Source organism: Oryzias latipes, chromosome 4, assembly GCF_002234675.1.
Source record: "Oryzias latipes chromosome 4, ASM223467v1".
Taxonomy (NCBI): domain Eukaryota; kingdom Metazoa; phylum Chordata; class Actinopteri; order Beloniformes; family Adrianichthyidae; genus Oryzias; species Oryzias latipes.
In genome coordinates, this window is record NC_019862.2 from 24,204,124 (window position 1) to 24,221,836 (window position 17,713).

General features: G+C 37.5%; 1 protein-coding gene across 3 annotated transcripts in view; it reads left to right on the forward strand.

The window, feature by feature from the left end:
* Positions 1–17,713, forward strand: part of tgfbr3 (transforming growth factor beta receptor 3) — a 74,936-nt gene that overhangs the window by 1,147 nt on the left and 56,076 nt on the right. For all 3 annotated transcript variants that reach the window (XR_002290010.2, XM_011474320.3, XM_011474319.3), the window contains exon 2: positions 6,399–6,574. Coding sequence is in view for 2 of the 3 variants with exons in the window: in XM_011474320.3 (XP_011472622.1) it covers positions 6,511–6,574 (64 nt within the window). In the remaining variant the exon portion in view is untranslated. The remainder of the gene's footprint in view (positions 1–6,398; positions 6,575–17,713) is intronic.

The window sequence follows — 17,713 nt, forward strand, 5'->3', positions numbered from 1 at the left end:
GGGGCGCCGCCGCTGCTGCGGATGAAATGTGTCTGTGTCAGAATCCGGGCGAAACCGTCCCGACAACAGCAGAGCAAGCACAGGTTGAGGGCAAGTACTGGGTAGTTTGAGCCACTGAGGGCTTTTATGTGTTTTAGGTTATGAAGATAACGCAATTAAAATAAAGGTGCAGCGTTAAGATGCTGCTGTTTGTTGACAGTTCGTTCCCAACACCGAAATGCTCTGACGCCGTATTTCGTCCTTTTTTGACGTAAAAGTTTGAGCTTGTTGGTTCCCCCAATTTTAAAATGTTATTGAAACTTGTTTAGTAGAACACAATTTTAACACACAAAACCAGAAAAGATCAAACTTTTGATTTTCTTTTAAAACTTGTTTTCATCTTTTGATGAAAATCCAGCAGTCATCAGATATTTGTAGGCTCTTGTGTTGTGCTTTGCTCCAAAGAACTCAGACTTTCTTCTAACCTCTCTGTAATCTAGTAATATCCTGCTTACTTTTTTATTTGTTTCTGATTTTATTTTACTTTAATCTTGGTATCTGTCCACTGTGCATTTTAATTTGTTTTTTTTCCTGAGCTTTAACATTTGTATAGAACTGGGGTTTACAACTTTCAACACTTATAAATAGAATAGAATGCCTTTATTGTCACTGTGCACATGTACAATTTGCATCATACGCGTATACAATGAAATGAAAAGTGCCATTAGGGTCAATTTCTCTCCAACCACAACCCAGTATGATCCACAAAGTCTTACCTCACCCTGTAGAAAAATGAGACATCACTTTACATTTATGTTATCAGTCAGACAGTCAGACAGACAGAATAAAAGATGCAGTGCCAGGAGTACACAAGATAAAATCATAGCACACATTATTAAAAATAAGGCAGAAATAAAAGTATAAAAAAATTACAGAAAAAGTAGTTAAAGTTGTTGTGATTATAGTATAAATAAAACCTTATATTTTGCATAAATAAAACATAAACATAAGAGGCTTTTTTCTTTCTACATGACTTCCTTTTAAAATAAAAGACACCCTGTGCCACATAGGATCATCTCAGTGCAGTAAATATCAGAGTAGGTAGTCTGTAGTCAACAATGGTACATAAAAAACTACACACTCTTTACTTTATTGTCGTTGCTCAGCCAGAAATGTGTGGATAAAAAAAAGTTAAATCAGAGCTTATTAAGTGACCCTTACAATTTTTGAACCATATGGCACTCTTATAATCTTTGAATTTTGTCAGTCCGCCACAAAATTCGATGCACCTTTAGTATGAATTCTTGTTGTACTTACTGACCTCATATTGATTTTCTTTGACACACGTTGTTAAAAAATCTGTCAAAAATGTTCAACTTTGGTAAACTATAAAACCACACTGTTTGGAGCATTATGGGTACTGTAGTCAGGACCCTGGAGGAGTAATTCCTACTGGGCTGCGCTTGTTTGTAAATGAGTTGAATAAAGTTTGACTTGTCTGACTGTTATGGCATTTAGTCTGAAAAATATCTTATTTTCTAAGATTATTTTTTATTTTATTTTTTGTTAACCAAAGAGCAATGAGCAATACCCCAAGCAATGAGCAATACCCCAAGACCCCAAGTATAGATGCAAACTTTTACCATTTCGGTAGTTTATCACCAAAAAATCAAGGTGGCTTGTTTCACACCCACATCACCACTCTTTTGCTCCAATGCACAACTTTACAACAAAAACAAATCTGTTCGTAGTTTTTGTTTCATAGCCTATATTTTTCCTTTAGTTAAATATATCTTAGACATGTGCACTGGGGATGGATATTTCAACCAGAGAAAACCCTTAGTTGGATGTATTTTATTATTTGTCAGGCTTGTATGTCCCGTCTGTTTTGAAAAAATAAGTTGGGGTTTGGTGATCTCATGTCTGTTTGAGAATCACACTGACCAAAAAGTGGAAAAACGTTCTTTAAATTGGCCCAAAATAAACCAATGAGTGACAACTCACATCTGCTGTTAATGCATCTACACAGTAATTGATAAAAGGCTATGATATCATCGCTGCATGACAAAGTAATACAAAAAATGTTATTAGGCAATTCTTGGCTTTGTATGAATTTACTTTGTAGTAGGAAACATATTTCCATGCTGAAGTACAAAGCAGATTTGTCTTATGAAATGTACGAATCACTCATTCTACAGGTGTGCATGCATAGACCTCCTTTCTGCTCACTTGAACAAAGTCTCTTAAGTCCCTCCACTTTTATTGACCCATATTTCCCTTTTTAAAGCTGTTTTTGCAGGTTTGTGCTGGGATGGGCCCTCATACACAGAGTACATCTAACTGATCACTCTTATTTTTCTCCCAGCATGTGGTTTTAGGACTATTAGCTCTGGTGTTTTGCAAAATAACAACAGTTAATTTTTTGTGTAGTGCTATTTAAAGTTTAAATTGGATCTGTAAAACATAAAAAACTAAAAGACTAGTCTTCCTCTGTGGTGTATGGTGTACAAAAGGCAGTCTGAAAAAGCAAAACACGGTTAGCACAATTTGCCATGAATATTAGGCTAAAAGTGGAAGAATATTATTAAAAAAGCAATTAGAGTCAGGTTAGATTTTTTTTTAAATATAAAAAAACTTTGTTTATTCCTAATATTTATGTTAACCTCCTTACTACCAGAGAAAATAAATTTTGTCCAGTCATTTTTTTTAAATCCACCAAAAACTGCAATTTCCAGAGCCCCACCCCTTCACATTTGATAACACTGAAAAGCTCCAAAAGGAGTTTCTTCAGTAGTATGCAGTGGTAGAGAGATATTTAGGTTTACAATTGTCTTCTACAGAGGACAAATTTGCATTGCTGGTAGTCAGGAGCTCAATAGTTATTCCAAATACTTTCTATTCATAACAGTAACTATCTAGGATGCACACATATTTGCGATGACACGGTTAAAAGCATGTGGATGTGATGAGGCCATCGCAGGTGTGCAGCTTTCTTTCGGTCAGAGGTCTGCATGTTCTGATGTGCTTTCCAGATCGTCTTTGAGCTTTGACCGTCAGGGTTGAGTAGAAGTCACATGGGATGTTTTTGACGTGTTTCCACAACAAAACCAGCACCATGACTCTTAAGCGTTTGCTGAGAAACATTTGCTGTTAGGAGACAGTGCAGTTTGAAAAAAAAAGTCTGTAAATCAATGATTTTATGAGGATTCCTATAAAATTGCCCCTTTAAATCTCATATCTCATCTCATTTGAGAGGATCTATCTCAGTTTGAGTGGAGAAGCAACTGAATAGAAACCTGTTTCGTCTTGTCCCTGGTGTCCTTAAAGATACCGGATCACAGGTTGTGGGTTTTGTGAAGGAGGATGTGATCGGCAAGCAAAATCAAAAATCAAGTAGATGGCATTGGTTCCCCCCGACTGGCTGAATGTGTAAAATTTGTTAAGATCTTACAAAATACCTCTGTGGCCTCTTCAGCCATCACACAGTGAAAGGCTCCTTTGTGCTTGCCAAGCTTCATTCATAGCAAAGGGATGCAGCTCTTCGTGCATCATTTCCGAGGTAGAGTCTATGGTTTACCATGATTCACATAGATGCACATCTGCTGATTCCACAGCTGTTTAACCCAGAACTTCAAGAGGATGTTTTCCCGAAACAAGTATAATAGTTTGCCCAGGTCTGTTTGGACTACATATCTTTAGAATCACACTTTGCCTGCAATAGTTCATATTATTCTGATTTAAAAAAATGTGCATTAGTTCATAAAAAAAAAAAAGTCATTATTTCTCAGCATAGCTGCAGTATACTGATTTACTCAGGGTTGCTCTCTCATATTTACACATACGCATACATATTCATCTGCCCCAAAAAGGCTTTACGAAGCTTCCCCTTAAATAATCTTGAGCAACCACTATTTAAATCTGTGGGAAACACTCTTCTACTCTACATTATTTACAGTTCTCAGATCTGATCTTCTGCAGAAATCTTCTGTTGTTTGCTGGTTATGTAAACAGCAACAAACACGAAGCCCCATTAGCAAAAAAAAAAAAAAAAAAAAAAGCCTATACTGATGTGTTTTTGTAATAAATATGACCACAGCATTCCATTTTGACAAAAACTCATGATAAAAGTAATGGATCAAGCGTTTTGTATTCCTCAACTTTCAAACAGATTATTTTTGCATTTTGCATTTTTTTTAGTCTGTGAATCCTGGGCTGCCGGAGCCTATCCTGGCCACTTATGGGCGAAGACAGGGGATACCCTGGACTTTTTAATCCGCTATATAAATTGACCAATCACAGATCAGCCTCAGGTAGCATGAAGACATCTGAATCAACCGATCGGTGTAAATACTGACTTTCCTCCTCTAGCTGTCGGAAACACCCTCTAAAAACTGCTCTCCTGAGATAAGCTGTCAAAAGTGCACGGAGCACTGATTTTTGTTTATGCCCTTAGGGGCTTGCATTCCCGCCGTGGAGTACTGTTCCACGCACACAGGAGCATGATTTTATGTGGACGAGGGCAGTTGTGCTCAAATGTAAGAACCGAGTAATGCTTGCGCTATTTTTGACAGAAATTTGACGCCATAGCTATCCACATGGTTGACTTTGGCTGTTGCAGTGGTTGTTTAAAAAATAAAAGAAATGTGCTTGATGGTATTTCTATAAACTTTGCAAAACTGAGCTGACATGTTAAGGCAAAAAGCAGATATTATACTTCCTGTTTGTGTTTTCAAGTAAATGGACATTTTTTGGCTGCATCTTGCAAAATAAAAATCCTAAATCCTCTTGTTTGTGCTTATGTTTCTGTGCAGGCATCGCATCTACTTAAACATAATAGTTTCTATTCTAATCTGTGTTCTTAGTGGTTGGGGTGCAAATCTGTTGCTTATGGCTGTGTTATCGTTGTTGCGTCCGCCATTTTTAAATGAAAATGTGACATTTAAAAACCGTCACCTGTTGACATCGCCTCCAGTTAGATAACACTGACAGATCTGACTTTGTCAGAATAATTTGCAGACTGTTGTCTTTAAAAGTTAGCAACACATTTTACATTTATAAAGAAATGTTTGTATGGTTTCATAAACGTTGTGTATTTTTCACAGCTAGAGTTGAAGACATTTCAACTTCACACCAAACCTCACAAAATCTACCACATACCTACAACCAGGTGTGAAGGTCAGAGAAACATGACTCTGGCTCTTATATAATGTTGCTATGGATGGGACCCACTAAAACCTTGTCAATAAAGGTGCCTAGAATGTACTAAATGCTATTTTCACAAAACATTTCTCTTCTGTTTTTTATCTGACCCATGTCTTAAGTCGGGACCTCAGTTTAAAGTGTTTGATGCAGCAAGAAAAGCGGTTTTAGTTCTGCCTCTAACACTCACAAACCCATGCTGTGATGGTAACACATGCATGTGAGGGCTGCTGTGGCTCCGGGCAACTTTGGAGGTAAAGTTTTATGAGTGATGTGTACAGTTCTCTTTCACTCTGTTTCCACAGCCTGTAAACTGACTGACCGTTACTCTGCAAATGATGGTGGGGATGTGAAATTGTGGTTTTTGTTATTCTTTGTTGCCCTTTGTAATTTAGTCATTTAGTCAAAGGTTTTTCTCAAAGTCCCCAGTTACTTCTTTCAAAAAGTTAGTAAATGAGGTATAATGATTAAAAAATACCATAATAAATCATTTACTTACTTTTAGGGAGAAGTAAATGCTGACTTTATGGTAAATGATTTACTTCTCCTAAAAAGTTAATAAATGGGTTATGGTGTTTAAAAAAAAACAAGCTACCAGATTAAGTAGTTCTGCCCACCCACATTCAGTATGAACGCATTTATGTACAAATAGTATAGCTTGAGGTAAATGCAGATTTTGTCAATGACGGTATTTTAATTTTTGGTATTAGGTTTAGCTCAATCTGTTTAGTTTTGTGTTGCACGTAATGAAAACACATGTTCTTTCTGTAATCAGCTAACAATGAGCATCTCAATTGGCATGTTGAAAAGCTCATCCATGGTTAACCCATCTACACCATACAGTAGCTGGGACAGGCTCCAGCAACCCTGAAGGGTATTAAATGGTTTTGGTAAATGTTTGGATGGTTATATTTGTATTGTTTTGATCATTTTTTTACATTGAAGAAAACTTAATTTTAAAAAGGTAAAACCTATTAAGGAGCCTATATTCTTATGACTGGTCAGCTAACAGCTTGGGAAGCTGGATGTAGCATTATCCTAACAAACCAGAGATAACCACAAAACCAACTGTATCCACTTTTATTCAATCTACTTCTTCTTTTGTCTTGTTTCTGTACACCAAAATAAAAATATTATTGGAGCACAGTTCTTACTGTTTGTCCACACACTCAGATTGGATTTCTTCTGGTTGACATCTTCTGTTTTTGTTAACTCTGTAGTTGGAGCTTGAAGGCGGCTTTCCTGGAAACCCATTCAAAGGGAGGCAACCTTTGAGGGAAAACAGACGTCTGCTTCACTCTACCTGAATCATACTGGAGGCTGCAGGATAGCATGATGGGTCGAAGATCCTACCTCTCTGTGTTACTCCTTGCAGCGTGTTGCCTGGCATCTGCAGGTAGGTTTTGTACTCCAAATAACACAAAACAACTTTTTCTTACATTCACATAAAAACTTACTCAGCAATCAATGGTGGCCACAGAAATTTCAGCCGAAGAGTCTTACTGATAAAGGACAGATGAACTCAATTATTTTTACACCAGCCAAATTTTTCCTGTAGCCCATACATCCACCTACGCTGTTAGACCAAGTTCTGCCTGCAGAAAAAACAGACCTTTAGCATTAGCAGAGCTAAAGGAAAAACCTGAATAAGTTGTTTTTTATCGTAAGACCAAGCAGATTTATGTTAAATATAATATTAAACCCTGTTTGCCTGAAGTTATTTCCAATTATGTAAAAATATAATATTTAGTGCTTTTTTTTGTTCAAGGTGATGCTAAATTAGGATCAGATAGTCATTTATTTGTCCTGCAAAGGGGAAATTCCAATGTTGTAGCAGCATTACAGATAGGAAATAGAGCATCATAGTATGTACAGGTCAAAAAGGTTAAATGTGTCACATATTTACAAAAACTTACAGTGCGAGAGAAAAATAATAAAGGAAAGTGCACCAGTGGTTATAATAATGTAATTAAAAATTGCACAACAAGTGGAGTGGAGTCCTGGATTAAATGGTATGTTTCAAATGAGCAACATTCTGGTTTGAAGGGGTTAAACATTCACAACAGTTACAGAAGACCAAAATTTGGACTGGATTAAACATTGTGCTAGATTTTGGTTGCCTTAAACTGAGATGATATAATATAAATTGTTTTCTTATTTTGAAAGCCCTCATTTGTACTTTTCTTTTTATCATAAACTGATCTGAACTGGAGAACTTGAAGCTTTATTACAGTTGTTTTACAGCAACAGTTAGTATTTTGATAAATGCTAAAATACTTATGTTTAAATTTGTTTTGATCTGGTCATATTTCATCTGTGAACAAAAAGTATATTGGATATCATTTATCTGTTTGTATTATTTTTTTGAAAAATATTGGGCTTTTGGATAGAAAGAAAATACGGTAATATTTAGGTAATCATGTCATTCGCCAGAACTGAAGTTCAAGGACTTTTCTCAGCACCAGGTCGTATTGTTTGGTGAAGACATGCAGTCAGCATTTACTCATACTTTGGGGTTTTCCACTTTCTGAGGCATGCCTTTCAAGGTAGTGCATGCAGAGTCAGGAGAAAGGAGGATTTACATTCTAGGAAGTTCTAACTTGCTCACTCGAGAGTAAAAGCACACAGCAGGACTACTTTTGAGCTCAGCTTATCTCAGCATTTTTTCTAGATCACATTTAAAGAACAACAAACCAATTTAATTGAAAACAAGTCCCACAATTTGGTTGCTAATAACAGTGCTTTCTTAGATAGTGTATAAAGGGTTTGTTTATTTAGAGCAAACAAACCATGACATTAAAAAAATCGCGGACAATAGTTGTAGCCTGAAGCAAACGTGCTGCGAGGAAAATTGAGAGGAAGTACGAGCTGTGAATGTGGGTGAAGCCCACAAGTAAACAAATTAGTCAAAGAAGCACCAGTAGAACTCTCACCAGAATGACTATAAGCTGCATTCAAGGCCTAGAAGATATGGTTTAAACATTTTTTCTTTAAATGAGGTGCACGAGCCGGAGGCTACATTTTTAAACCCTGCATGTTTTTGCCTCAGCAACTGGTGGAGTCAAAGCTCGAGCGGTCACCACACCAGCAAAAATGATTTCTAACAGTGTTTCTGTTGATCAAACAGGAGAACACTACAAGTGGTGTAAAGGAATTTCTTGACTCATATCATACAGGAGGCTTTGTCATTGTGTGTAACCACAGAGGACAGGCCAAATGTGTGACGGTCAGGCAAACAGATTGAAACCCAGATGCAGGAAGGACTCAGACTCAGCCATAACGATTCCAAAAGTTTAATTCAACCAAGGCAAGGCAGAGCTCAGAACAAATATAAGACGCAACAGAAAAACCACCTCTTAAATAATGAGAACCTGATTAGTGATAGATGGTAGCTGTGACTGTTTCAGGGAGGAAGGCATCAGAAAAGTCCCAGCCAACGTGGGACGAACAAAACCGAGGAAAAGCAAAAACCAAGGGGCAATCCATGACAAAATGCTATCAAAGCTGATGACGCTTTAGATAACTTACGGGACACGTTCGCTCCTTGCTGCTGGTTGCACATTGATCAACACAAAGTCTTGCTGATTTTTTTTATCCTTAAAAATTAAGAAGCGCTGATGGTGCCATCTGCCCTCTTCAGCAGCTTAAGAGAGCAGACCTTTCAGTCAATCTGCCCCCAAACTCTCGAACTCTCTTCCCCCTGACATCCAGAACATTCATTCAAATGAAGCTCAAAATTCTCCTGTTATGAGCCTTTTTTTTATGGTTTTCTTTGCACTGTTTGTTTAAAGTAGTTGAAGTGAACTGCAGCTATTAAAACTGTTGCAGACTCTGCAGATAAAGAATTTTTTAAAATGAAATTTTTTAAATTTTATACCAAATTGTCCTCAATGTCACACTCAGTCTTGAGCCGCCAGTTTCATTCCTACTGTCCTTTGTTTTTGGAAAGTTCATTTCTGAAGATTACAATGGCACTCCGGTGGGTTGACTTTTACTCTCACAGGCCAGTGGAGTCGGTTTTTGGAATGGGCAACGCAAACATAATTTCTCCCACAATGCCAGGATAAAGAACACAATGAAGCCCCTTGTGAAGTTTTCCTCTGGATTCTTCCTCTTACTGCAAAATGCATTGTTATACTGTGTCATAGGGTACTGATATTTACAATTGGACAACTGACTAACCTTTCTCCCAAAGTCCACTGGCAGTAAGTACACTTAAAACAAAGATTTACTCACAAAGTTTGGGAATATTGTCTTGTTTTTATCCTTTCGTTGGTTGTTTAATAACTTCTGAATGACTTTTGCAAGAGTGAAAATCACTGCTGAATTAGCCTTCAGCTATGTTAACTTGTTACATTTATTTAATTCATGGCTTTGTGTGTCTTTCCAGAAGACTCCCACACAAGTATTTTGGTGTTATCTGCCATTGTTAGTTTGAATCCCCATAATTGGGTTTAAACTAGCATGTGAGCCTTTTTATGTAATGCTTAAATAAGTCTGCATTGATCCCTCTTTTAGCAAACTGCAAACCAAGAATTAAGTGTTCTTGTTACAGGTTGGAACTTTAAGCAGCTTTATGCTTTTAACACACCACTATCACCATTTGTTAGTAGTGTCAGTTTCATTCAGTATTTTATAAAGCGGCTGTTTACAACTCTGTTAAACGAAAAGCAAAAACATCAAACTTGGAGACATAATTTACAATTTTGAAATGAACTTGCAAACATTGCAATAAACCCGAGTCATGTCAGCTATATACAGAAAGGCCAGATTGTTTAACTGTACTTTGATTTAGCCTTAGCAACACACTATATCAAAGGGTTTCCAAGGGTGAGAAAATAGGAAGAGACTTCCAACAGAACCCAATCGACTGCTCTGACCTGTTGTTGAGAGAAATTGAAAGTGCGAAATATAAACACTTGTACACACTTTGATAGTTAAGGGAATGTTTATATCACATTTAAATTGGTATTTCACAATATCGGTTCAACAAAGACACTTTAAATCAGATGCAAACATTTTGCCTAGGATAAGGATGAACTTTATCCCTTTAAAAGTTAAGGGAAACTGAAAGCTAAATAAATCGGACTGTGAAAACAATGTCTGACAGTAAACCGGTTCATGGCCTGAAGAAGGTTGGGGACCACTGTGTTCTATGACAGGAAATAAATTAGAAATGCAACAATGAAAAACAAAGACAAACAAAAACTCTGGAATGTTAGTATATCTGGAGTTGTGAGGGGGCTAAAATGAACACTTATGCTTATTTGAGTTAGGGTTGACATTTTCAAAGAAATTAAATCCCTTAAGAACAACGCCCACATGGAAATTTAAAGTATTCATATGATGTAGCTCTTGCATTATTCAGGTATTGCCAGAAGCATTCAATTGAGGTAAAACTCAATAAAAAATGTCATTGTTAAGGATGATTAAAGAAAAGATGGATTCATTAAAACAGAACTTATGTTAATGTTTAAGTCCTAAAGAATCAAGAGTGTTTTGCATTCAGTGCATGTATTTTTTTAAACCTTTAAAGTAAGGCAAACTGCTTATTTCTGTCTGCCTTTTTATAGTTCCACTGGCAGACAAGACTCACTGTGATGCCAGCAGTGGTTGTAGCTTTTTTCTCTTCTCACAGTTGAAGAAAAGGTTTGTCTCTATCCCTAATGTTTTCTTGGGTCCATCATGAGTCAGGGCGGCCAGAATGCATTGTGCAATCGTTGTAACACGAGAGTAGGGGTAGTCGGGGGGAGGAGGAGAGAGGCAGGCGAGGGATGACTGATCTAATGCGACACACTCCACACACAGACAGTGTGCCAAACCGGCAAGGTCCCTTCCAACACGCGAAACCAGATGTTGGCCTCTGATTCATGCTGTGGAGCTAAAACGGCAGAGCACTGAGGCAGCACAGCACTAGACATAGCGGTTGGGATGTTTACATAGCAACGGGAGTCCTGGCTGTGTCTAATTACAGGTCTGCTCTCCCCCATGGCGCAGCCTTTATCTGAACACTGTTGTCAAGTGGGAGGCAGGCTTTCTGACCCTGACTGTTTACAGCTTTTGCTGACCAAACCCCAACATTGTGTAGTTTGATTAAGAATAAATGTGAATAAATATTTATTTGGTTTTAATTAGTTCCTCTTTTAATGCAAAATCTCAAAAATGCCTACAAATTGAAGTTTGATGAACCTTAGTCTCATTTTAAAAAGATTCTGATGCAAAACTGAAGGAGCAAGCAAACTGCTGGCCTCTTCACGTCTCCCTTCCATAGCTCCAGTACGCAGACGTGTAAATAATTTTTGTCAGAGGCAGTAATAAAAGACAGCTGCGATGATTGTATGCTTTCCATGTGTTTCATCACACTCTTGTGGAAAGAAAAAAACAGAACCAAAGTTTGTGGGGAGTTATGTGTGATGTGACTTAATTGAAGGAAATAGTAAGTAATAAAAGTAAAAGAAGAACTTTTAGATATTTCAGTAATGTTTTCTTGGGTCCATCGTGAGTCAGGGCAAAGGTCAGCATTCTTGCCTCACAGCAAGAAGGCCCGGTTCAAATCCCGGCTCGGAGACCTGAAACAGAACATCAATGGGGGACCTTTCTGTGTGGAGTTTGCATGTTCTCCCCGTGCATGCAAGGGTTTTCCTTTGACTCCGACTTCCTCCCACCATCCAAAACATGCTTCATTGGTTAATTGGTTACTCTAAATTGTCCCTAGGTGTGAATGCAAGTGTGTATATGATTGTGTGTGATTGCAACCCATCCAGGGTTTACCCTGCCTTCGCCCACGAGTGGCTAGGCTCTGGCAGCCCCGTGACCCCAATAGGGACAAAAGCGGGTTTAGAAAATGAATGAACGAATAGTTAAAGTAGTCTAGTAGTCTCCCATGCTGAAAGACAGCCAGTTCCTGTCACCAGGTAAACAAAACATTTAACGTTTTATGAGAGAAGATTGAGCGACGAGGAATACAGCCGCTTTCTTGGCCCTTTCTTTTGTTGCATTGACCTTCATTCAATCAACGGGTTTCGACAGTAGCACCGCCCTCACCAGTCCATTCCATTTTCCTATGGACCTACAAGAAGTTGGGGTCCAAAAATGGTACGGTTCGAATCAGTTTAATGGGTCCATTTTATAACAGAAACACTAAAAATACCGGACCGACCCGGACCGAACCAGACCGTACCAAACCATACCACACCACTCAGTGGAAACAAGGCTTTTGGCTCTACGGGATCACCAAACGGTCTATGACCTTGATATTTCATGTGGGCCACCTGCGTCCCTCGTACATGTTTTCCCATTTTTCCCCCACAAACAGCCCATATCCACCGGAAGGACAGATTTGACTAAGGCTTTAGTTGAGGTTTGCACAATTCTGTGCTCTCAAAACAAAGTGTTAATTAAAAACAGGTTTTCTTTATCTTTATAATGGGTTGTTGAATTTTCCTTTTCAGAAATATTTGTTCAGGTATATTTGTCGTCTGATCTGCTTGTCCAATCGCTCTTTCCAGTTGAAAATTGTGCAGTTAAGCTTTCCCCTTCAGCCCTTTGGTATGTGCTAAACCCCAAGGATGTGCATCTTTCTGACAAGTCTTTCAATGTCTTTTATGCCCCCCTTTTCATCAGAATAAAGAGGCCCAGTGGAATGCAGACTTTTTCTGTCTTGACCTTTCTCTCTGCTGTGGCTCCTTCATGCTGGCCTTCTTTGCTGGCACAAAGATGCAGTATTGTGCCAGGCTATGCTTTTTTGATAATAGTAACTTACTGTTATATCAAGGCACTAGGCCTGCACAATATACCGCAAATTTATCGTTATCGCAATATCAAGCTGTGCAATATGCATATCACAAAAGACAGCAAATTTGTAATAAATGGTTACCTTAGATGTGGCCAAACAATCTTATGGCAGCTTGAAGTGTTTAATGGATCGAAAGAATCCCTTTCTGCATTTGACCAATCAGATGGACCCCTTCACGTTGTTAACTAATCGGATGGCGCCCTATTATGTTGTATGTTCGTCTCCTATGTCAACAAGGGTCATTTGTAGTATAATTTTTAAGCTGTTGTAATGGAATGGGAATAATATTTTTAGTTGTTTTGCTAATTGTTTATATACCGCAAATTATATCGTTATCGCAATATTAATTACTAATATTGCATATCGCGAGTTTTCTTCATATCGTGCAGCCCTACCAGGCACCTATTATATAACGGAACCAATACGCTTTTTGTAAAGTATCATAAAAGTAAGATTTTTTTAGGTTATATAGACTAATAAATCTGAATTTACCTTGGGTTTTTTTACATATTACTACAGGTCTTTTCTTTTTCCAAGCTGCCACTCATAACGGTCCAGATAAGAACTTTGAAGGTAGATAAAAAAAAACAAAAACAACATATTTGATATAAAATGATTGTGATGTTTTGTTTTGGAAAGCAGGTAGTGTTTTCTGTTTAAAGTCCTTATTTGTAAGTGGGCCATATTTACAGGAAACACAGATAATAGAAAAATATTTAGTAACTTATCTTGTTTTTGAGACCTGTGTTGTAGAGGTTTGTTTGAAAACTTCCCCTTCCTCCAGAAAGACTTCAAGGTAAACATTACAGCACAGATTTTTCCAAGCGCTGTTCATTGTAGAGTTCCTCCAGGTCAGATGATCCAAACCAAATGTAAGAGTGCTAATATCAAAGTGAGTGGGACACATTATCCCGAAGCCCCCCTACTTTCAACCAGCTGAGCCTGTGAATTAAATTTAAAGACCAGGCATACATGGGGCCGTTTTGCTTTTCACACCGGAATGTTATGGAAGCATCTCGGAGGGCTGTTCATTTGGAAAAACTCTAGAGGTCAAAAGTTTACTTGAAGGAGTCAGCATGAGGCGTTTTATTGTAAAGGAAAGTGGACTCTTACTTTTTTTCCACCTTTTAAAAGACTTGAAGTTTGTGCAGTCTGTTTTTTTGATTCAGTTGTGGCTTGACCAAGCTTTTTATCGCTCTTTAGAGTTTCGCTGTAGCTGCACTCACTGATTAGAATGACTCTTATGCACAGCGGCATTCACTCTGCCCTGCAAACCAAACCCGAACAGTGTCTGATAAAATCAAGACGTTTACTGTGAAAAGGAGATTTTAAGCCTTTTAAAAGTAATTTCACTCTTTCTGCACTACGCTTCACTAGCATGGCATTTGTTTACAAGTGCAAGTGTTTACATTCTGATTGGAAAATACAATGGTTTGGGTTTTTTCAACCAGCTACCTAGAGATCTATAAGAAACGGAGAAACTAAGGAGTCTTGAAGTGAATGAGATCAGATCTTTGCATTGTGAAAAGTGAGCAAAACAGCAGCCCACCTTTTGTAAATAGTGTGTTCTACAAAAAAAAGTTTAAAAATATCTGGTGAATAAACGTGGTGTAGTAACGAGGTGTGGTGGGAGAGTATTATCAGGATGGTCGGTTTTCCTCTCATGCTTCCTATTTTCTGCTCAGAACTTCTTTACTTTCCCTACATCTGTTTACCAGAATGAAAAAAATTTTGCCCCGTTTTTTCTTTTTGATAAACCAATTTTTGTAATCTTGTCGATAAATGAGAGACCACTGTAAACATTCCGAAAATGATCCTTTACAACTTCACATCCCCCACACAAAGAGAAGATCCAGTGAAATTATAGTCCATATGTTGTTGTTGTTTTTTTTTCCAGTTGCCTAAACCATTGGTGGTAGACTTCCTTAATAGTGTTTTGGTCATTGTGAGTTACATTCAGAATATGTGGGATATTTGTCGTCAGATGCCACACTTGGACTGGGAATTTACGACTTCCCTAATAGAGTGTGAGCTTACCTCTGCTCACTGCTTCATCCTGCTCCAGCTTCCTTTACTTCTGCTCTAAATTTTGCTGCGTTTTTGTAGCTTTGCCAGTGAAATGAACTTGCACAACCTTTATGAAAAGCTTTACTCGCTTCCTGTCATGATGGCTTGAGGTTCTGGGGTGGATGGACTAATGTCAACACTGCAGAGCTCCAGACTTTTTTAAGTCCAAAGCCCCTGAGGAAATCACAAGTGGGTAGAATATTACGTTCCCTAAACGGATCTGCATCCATGGGAATTGGTCTTTGTATTAAAAAAAAGAAGAGAGCAGAGGATCTGTGTAATCCCATTCTTCGCATGGGAACTGGCACATCTTGGGTAAAGAGCAGATAACATTGAAACAAACCACTGTGTTGCTTGGCCTATATAAAGCTTTTGTATGGCTAAAGAAACATTGTTTATTCAATATTATTTTACCCGCCTTATTGCTTTCTCTTCCTCATTGTTTTTCTCATGTTGAAAATGTGTTTTTCTTGTTATCTTCCGCTGTGGTGATGTTGGGTTTCATCTAAAGAAACTCAATCATACCATCTCGAGTAGTACTGAGAATCAAACATGAGCACGCATGCACACATGGGAAGGTTCTGTTTGTTTGTCTTGGGAAATGGCTTTGTGGGAATGTCAGATTTGTCACTATCTGGCACAGATTCTGACGTCACTTCCTGTACCCTGGCTTTGGCACTGTGCCCCACTGCAGACGTGCATTAGCTGGAAACACAGGCGCGTATCGTTTGTGTGATAGTGGAGGACTGCAGAGATAAATGCATCTCACCAGAAGTGCTCTGTATTTCTAGAGGCCTACCATGTATAAATCTCATGTGACAGTTTTATAGTCCAGATAAAGGAAGATATCACAGTATAAAGTAGGGAAAATTTTATTCATTTGAGTGGAAATATCTTAGTTTCAAGTCGAGGCTGATTAAAGGAACAGAGTGAAACTTTTTACATTTCTCAGAATTTTTATTGTCTCATTTCTTTTAATGTGGTTCATTGGTAACATTAGCTGCCAGATGTCTTGAAATGAACTGAACTTTTTCTCTTTTTCCAAGCACTTTTATTTTGTGGGGATGCATCTAATAAACATAAAGAAGTATACATCTCTGGTTTTGATTGCAGAGAATTTCTAATGAATTGTCTGTTTTTAGATCAAAATCGTAATTACATGACTTTAAACATGTTGGACCTGGACCCATTAGATATTAGTTGAGAGACAAACACAAATGGATCCACTTTGCTTCATAACTTTCAAACAATCTGAAGACTAAATGATAAAGTCGTTTTTTGGCTTTAATTACAGGGAAAGTAATAACTATGATTATTACTCTAGGTCCATTAAGCTGACATGTTGTGATATAGGTAATGTGAAGCTTTTTGTTCTTGCATAAATGCGTGTTGTGTTTAGATAATAATTGGAACAGAAATCACCTAAATGACTCTGAAAAGTTAACTGAACCTATAATGTTATAAAATTTTAACCTACTTGAATTAGATGACTGACATAAGCTTTAGTATGCTGCTTAGATTATGGTTTCCACCATAATAATCTTTTTGTAGTCTTTGCTGGTGTTTTTTCTGTCTTGGCTCTTCCTCTACTGAGCCACAAACAAGGAAAGTAAACAGAGATACCAAAGATAAGTGATGAAAACAATTTGAAATGGAAAAATTGGAAAAAGGTTTTAAATAAGACAAAAAAGTCAGTCAGTAGTGCTGCAAGTCCCATAATATGTAGAGCAGTTGTGTTGAAACAAGGTCACAGTCAGGTAGAGTTTAGATTTCAGCAAAAGTAAAGGGATGCAAAGGAAAACACTTGCCTTGCTTTAAGTAAAATGCAGACTTTTGTCTTGTTTTAGGATCTACAGGAAGAAGGCAGATTAAGCAAAAGGCTGCTTGGTTGAGTAACTATTATTTTGCTGGCATGTTGGTTTAATGTGTCTACTATTCTGATACTAAACAGCCTATAGAACTGCCTTTAAACAATTTTTTTTTCCAGGAAAAATATTTACCAAATTTTTCATTGTAATTTTATATAAAACCTTATGCACAAGTTAATCTTTTCCCAACAAAACCAAGAAAAAAATTAACAACAAATAATAATCTTTTTAAGTTTTATTGCCTTGGATGGCATAAAGTTTTTAAAAAATATATTTTTAAACTGTGATCTTTCATTTGGTTGATCAGGGAGTTTAAGAATTAAGGTTGCACATGAAATAACCAAACTTTATCACATCAGTTCAAAAGGCTAACAATGACAGGCTTTCATATTTGAAGAATGTGTCTGAAAGAGATATTAGTGATAAAAACATTGCAGAGGCCACGGTCCAAAAGCAAGCTGCCAAGAACGAAGAGTGTCAAGACAGGACAAGAGAAGAGAACTGTTCTAAAGCATGGCAGATAGATGTGCTTGGTTGAAACTAAAACATGATAATACAAAACTCTTGTTCAACCACAGCTTTTTGGGGATTACCTGAGATGGATTGATGAAACCACAGTAAAGCTCAGTGAGAAAGCTTATCATCGCTTTGTTTATAAAGCAATTAAGTGAAACTCAAAAGAAAAGAACACACTATCTGTTGCAAAAGATGAAATTTTATTATATGTTGTGTTAGTGTTGGCACATCTGAATATATAAAAACGAATTAAAAAAAGGCACAAGATCATCATGTTATTTTTGGAAAG